Below are 5,919 nucleotides of genomic sequence, written 5' to 3'. Positions count from 1 at the left end.
TATGAGTACCTCATGTTCTTATATTTTTAAGAAGTACCTGACTGGGCTTCTTCTTGCAATGATGACCTCAGCGTAGTACACACATCCTTCCCCTGACCTCTATTTTAAACTAAGCAAATGTAATACAAATCCCTCAGTAGAAAGCATTGCCTTTACAGCTGGGGCTTCTCGTTGGACTGAAGTTTTAACCTGGAAGATGTGTGCTGGCTGCACTGAAATAAATAGAGGAAGCCAACTTGATGTGGTGTTACCGTGCTAGAATGAACTTCCTTCAATACTAACTTCTGTTTTTATAGACAACTACAAAAAGATGGCTCTTGCTGACTTTCCTGCTCTGTTCAGTGCTCAACAGTGTGCAATGAGTAGTGGTAACGAGGGATTTTTGGCATCTGACATATATGCTTAAGCCAATGTTAGTGTCCTGGCCTAGGCGCTTGCATCTGCTGGAAGTCTGAACGCTGTTGTAACTTGGTACCTCCAAGGATAAACAAAGAGACTGTTATAAAAGGGTATGAGGCATCGAAGAGATCCTTGAAGACTTCAGTAGTGGCTCTTGCATTGTTCTTGTTTTGCAGAAAGACTAGAGAATGACTCACAGCAAAGGGAACACACTTTATTACCAGCCTGACTCATGGCGTGAACTTGCCAATAAAATTCCTCCCCACCCTGAAACTGGTCTTGACTGACTGAGAAGTGAGGAGTTGAGAGAAGCAAAAGTCTCATGACCGGTGTGATGCAGTACAGAACGCAAGTACTGCGTGTGTCTCCCTTGAGACAGAAATGTGACCAGGACATGCTGATTTGGGTCCCCCTCAGCAGCAGCTAGTTGTGATGGCTTCCTTTTTGATGGCAGTGAGAAGATGAAGAGAAGGAAGATGAAAAGAAGGAAGGGGGATGACCGTTCTAGCCACAGTTTAGACGAGAGATTTTGCTCCCTTCAGGCTTATCTCTGGACCTCCTGAAATACCTTGTTCTGGGCAGATCAGAGGCTCTTGAGTTTTCTGTGTTTTTCCAGTGGTGCCTGGCAGGCAGCCTCACTGGAGTGACACTGCTGTGACTCATGCACAGCCCCCTCACAGCTTCATCTTGCAATCCCTGCCCTTGTGGTTCTCCTGGGGAAAGAACTGAAGTCCTTTGCTATGCATCTTTAATTCCTTTAGTGAGGAAGGAATAACTGCTCCACCTGGCAGAGGAATGGAGGCGAAGATAAGATGGGGTTGATGATTGCTGCCCTAATTCATAGAACTGCTGCCTGTATGTTACAGGCAGCTTTCTTACATACTTCTCTCCTTACGAATCACAAATGGCTCACAGTCATTATCCTCTGGCAAAGAGATTCAGTCACTACAGCAGAAATTCAGCTACTTCCACCTTTGAGCTTGGTGGAGGATATTGTCTTTTAGTTTCTTAGCCAAAAACTAATTTTACTTGTGAAAGTATTTTATTGCCTCAAAATATTTGTGTACAGCACCAACCTTACACCCTGTTATAACCTTATAATGAGTGCTAAGTTTGTGATAAAACTACACCTTCATTATATCATGGTAGTCAGCACGCTGGTGAGAGTGATGTCCCCGTTGATGCACAGCTGGGTGATCTCATTCAGCCGCTTCTCACGGAAGTTGTACTGCATCAAGTGAGCGTCGTTGACTGCTATCTTGAAGTGATCCCCCTCGCAGAGAATCTGGAGCTGAAATACAAAAGGCCAAATCAGCAACAAAAATCATTATTGGATTTGTCCTAGAAGGAAGTTCTAAGCCCTAATTTTAGCAGGTTAGCAGTGACTGAGGGCTGCTACCAGCTGAGCCCAGTCTGGTGACACTCAGCTTGCCAAAACACCACTGACCTTTGCCTTCCTAAAGCCCTGCCCTACTCTTCCTCCTTGGTGTTTTAGCTCACCGTGTCTGTCTCATGACTATGACAGTGTTCTCAAGCAGCAGTATCCTACATTTCGTGCAGTGAGAGCTGAGTTTACTCGTTTTGCAGGAGAAACAGCTTGTGGAGAGAGTTTGGCTGCTATAAAGAATGCCTTACAGAAACCTGCCCAGTGATTGCTGCAGAATGCCAACATAAACAGGGAGGATGTCATAAGAAATAGGAATGAGTTACACCACGGGCACCTGGACCAGCAGGAAGGGGTAAGAAATGTAGGAAAGGTGCCATGAGATCTGCTGCCCTGTGCAGCTGGAGAAGCACGCTGGTCATACCCCTGCTCACACCAGTTTACTCATAAGCAGCAGCCTCTGGGACCTGATTTCTTGTGCAAAATCATCAAGGCCCTTACAGGGAGTCTCGTTACACAGTCCTGATAAAGGCCTCCCAGCACGATGTGGGTGCTGTTGCACATTAAGACTGAATTATTTAATTTTTTTTTGTTACCTTGAAAGGCATTCCAGGCTCGAAGGGAAATCTAGGAGCTGATCTATCCTCCTTTCCCCAGTTGTTATGGAACTTTGAATTGCAGACGATGACTCTTCTGTTATCTTCCTTGAAACGGGGATTGAAGTGGAAGGCAACGTCTTCCCCCCTCTTGAAATCCAGTGAAAATCTGCAAAGACAATAACGGATTAGCTGCTTTGCTACAAAAGCCCTGAGCTCTGTTACAGGGCTTGCCAAAAGCAGCAGCAAATAAGCATAAAAAAAAACAACCAACAGACCCCATTAGGCCATGAGAGGGTGTTTCTTTAACACAATTATTTTGTGTAAGGTTTGATTTTACACAATGCAGGTGTTATTCAGGAACAGAAAGTGAATTCCAGCCCCCCGCTCCATCCTACAGCACCCTAACCCTGTGGAAACCCTGCGCCCGGGGTGCTGGACACCTCCAGTACCTGTCGGGGTTTGGCTTCACCGTCCCTGTGATGGTTATGAGCAGCCGAGGCATGAGTCCTGCAGGCAGGGGCAGCTCGAAGGGGATTTTCTGGGAGAGAACAGGGACTCGGTGTGAGCAGAACAGCACATCAACGAGCACCAGAATGCTTGTGCTCAGGCAGGGGCTGGGTTTTGGTGCGACAACACACCAGGACAGCCCAGCGGCACCGTGACTGCGCACGCAGCCTCCCAGAGCCACCCTCCTGGGGACGCACAGCCCCACATCCCTCCTGTGGCCAAGTAAAATCAGGCAGAGGACAGAGAAACCCTCGAGATATGATGGAGCTGTTACCATTGGAGGAGCCATCCCTGGTACCGCCGGTGTTCCTATGGCATGTGGCCCCGGTGCTCCAGGATAGTGCCCTGGTGGTCCAGGATGTGGCCCTGGTTGTCCAGGATGCGGCCCTGGTGGTCCTTGATGTGGCCCTGGTGCTCCAGGATAGTGCCCCGGTGCTCCAGGATACGGCCCTGGAGCCCCAGGATATGCCCCTGGAGCCCCAGGATATGCCCCTGGTGCTCCAGGATATGCCCCTGGAGCCCCAGGATATGGCCCTGGAGCCCCAGGATATGGCCCTGGAGCCCCAGGATACGGCCCGGGTGCCGGTTGGTTCCCCCAGGCAGGGGAGGGCCAGCCATGGGGCATGGGGGCGTTGGGGTTGGGGTTGGGGTTGTTGCTGGTGGCCAAGGCGTCAGCGAGCTGCGGACAGAGGGGAAAGGAAGAGGAGGGTGAGGTGGGGCAGGCAGTGTCAGGTGGAGCCCTCCCCGGTCCCAATCCCACCAAAAGCCCCCCCTTTGCTGTAATGGAACAACACCGTGTCCCACAATTTTTAAAGACATCGATACTTACAGAGAAGCCGTCTGCCATAGCCCTAAAATGAAAAAAACAAAGGATGTTTAGGTCTTTTTTTTTTTTTTTTTTTTGATGTACACAGCCTGAAAAACAGAGGTCTGGGAGGAGAGTTCCAGCTCACAGTACTGGGAAGTGCGTCCTCCTACCGACCTGCCAGGCTGAGCAGACAGCTCAGGCACCTCAGCACGAAACCTGGTCTAGGACATGCGGGAGAAATGAGGGCCACCACCCAACCAAAAACAGCTCAAACCAACCCAAACCAACCACCCTCCGGCCACCAGCAGCAGTGGATGTCAGTGCTGCACCACCATCGACCCTACAACAACGCTGCTGGCATCAGCTGGAGGTGGGGAGCCCAGCCTGGGGTCCTGCTTTGGCTCGGCCCCGGGGGGGTCTCAGCTCCTTGCAGCCTCCCCCCGGATTTCACTCTCTGCCCACGGGGAAGCGCCGCGCTCGTGGCAAACCACAGAAGCACCACACCCTCCGTGAACCACACGCAAAGGAGGGCAGAGCTCTGCATGTGACCGACCAGAACGTGCCAGATCTGCTGCGTTCACAGGGCCGGAAGATTTATTCCAACCTCAAAACACTTCATAAAAAATAAATCAAGCACGGGGAGCTGCTTTCTGCCTCCAGCACAACCCCTCTGCGGCCAACCCGTCGCTGCCCCCAGCTCTTCCCTGCACCCACAGCCCTTTTGGGGTGACAGAGGCAGAGGTATTACTCACTTCCCCGTCCCCGTGGCGTGATGCTGGAGGGGATTTCAACACAGGGAAAACTCTAAGACAAGTCTCTGGGGGGGCAGAGCAGGGAACAGCAGCCACAAAAGCAGCAGGAGCCCAGCCTGCAGCCGGCCTGGGATGCAGGGAGGAGGGCAGGGGGGTCGCCTTCCCCCTGAGCACCCCACTGTCCCCCTGTCACCCAGGGGGGTGACAGTGCTGGTGGCAATGCCAGGCCAGCGGGTAAAAGCCCCTTTACAAGTTGTTTTTTGAGTTTTGTGTTCGCAGCCACAGCGGCTCGGAGCCGAGCTCCTCCTTGTCAAAGAGCGCATTCATAAACAGGGAAAAAAAATAAAAAAGGAAGGAAAAAAAAAAAAGGAAAATTCCAAATTGAAAGCAGAGGAGTGACGCTCCCTTTGGAAGAGACATCCAGCTGCACAAGGGGCAGCGCAGACCTGGCTTTAGGATCAACTGCAGAGCACGAGCTCTGAGGGGCACCAGCGAACCCAAAGCGCCCCAAACCTGCATGATTCGGGGCCAACCTCGCAGCCAGCACCCAGCAGCAGATGTTTGCGCTGCCCGTACCTTGCGGCTTTTATTTGCCATCTCTTTTTTTTTTTTTTTCCAGCCTTTTTGGCTTCCTGCTTTGTGGGGTGAAGGCTCTGCCATCGGCTCTGCCATCGGCTCTGCCCAGCGCAGGAGGAAAACCCTCACAGCTGTCCCTTCCCTGCCTCTCCAGCCTCAATATTCACCCACCTCCAAGCCTGTGGGGCTGGAGCAGGGCCACACCAGCCCCTCTTACAGCCCTATAACATCTGTCCCTATAAAACCTCTCCTGGCAGCGGGGGATTTCATCTGCTCCTGGCCGCTGCCTCCTTTCGAGGCTCAGCCTTCGGCCACGCATCGCCTTGGGCCTCGGCGTTGGGAAGCCATTTGGGAACGGGCTTCATTTTTTTATTATTATTATTTTTTAGGGGATTTTAAGGGGGATGAAGGGGAAGCGACACCCAGCGAGGGACGAAGCCAGAGCCCCCCCCCCACACCCCTTACCCTGCTGGGACGCGAGGCCTCAGCGCCCCGCAGCCCCCGCAGCCCCTTTACCTGTCAACAGCGGGACCGGCCGCTGTCTGTCCGTCTGTCTGTCCGTCTGTCTGTCTGTCTGTCAGCTGCTCTATTTGTCGGTCTGTCTGTCCGTCCTGCCTCCCCTACACCCTGCCCGGCCCAGCCCCAGTCCCAGCCCAGCTCGGGGCGGGGCGGCTGCGAGGAGCCCGGCCCCGGGGCGGCCTCGTCCCGTTGAGAAAACGCAGGGGAGCCTCCAAAAACCCTCCCTGTTGGGCTTGTGGGCATGGGGTCAGCCTCCAGCCCCGGTGTTTCCACCAGTTTTTAACCCCTTTTTTAAGTTTTTAACCCCCTGGTTTCCTCAGGAGGCCGCCTCAGAGGGGTGGTGAGGCGCCAGGAGCTGTGGCGTGAGGCCGGCCT

The 5,919-nt window shown here is 52.8% G+C and overlaps 1 protein-coding gene across 1 annotated transcript; it reads right to left on the bottom strand.

Moving 5' to 3' along the window:
* Positions 1 to 1,422: 1,422 nt before the first annotated feature.
* On the bottom strand, positions 1,423 to 5,691 carry LGALS3 (galectin 3). Its single transcript, XM_068682335.1, has 6 exons — positions 5,542 to 5,691; positions 3,719 to 3,740; positions 3,164 to 3,568; positions 2,832 to 2,920; positions 2,380 to 2,548; positions 1,423 to 1,690 (listed from the first exon to the last, which is right to left on the bottom strand). The coding sequence occupies exons 2-6, from the start codon at positions 3,734 to 3,736 to the stop codon at positions 1,535 to 1,537; spliced, it is 837 nt and encodes a 278-aa protein (XP_068538436.1). The 5' UTR covers positions 3,737 to 3,740; positions 5,542 to 5,691; the 3' UTR covers positions 1,423 to 1,534.
* Positions 5,692 to 5,919: the final 228 nt, after the last annotated feature.

Source organism: Anas acuta, chromosome 5 (genome assembly GCF_963932015.1).
Source record: "Anas acuta chromosome 5, bAnaAcu1.1, whole genome shotgun sequence".
In the NCBI taxonomy this organism is placed as follows: domain Eukaryota; kingdom Metazoa; phylum Chordata; class Aves; order Anseriformes; family Anatidae; genus Anas; species Anas acuta.
This window is presented reverse-complemented; position numbering and strand designations above follow the sequence as displayed.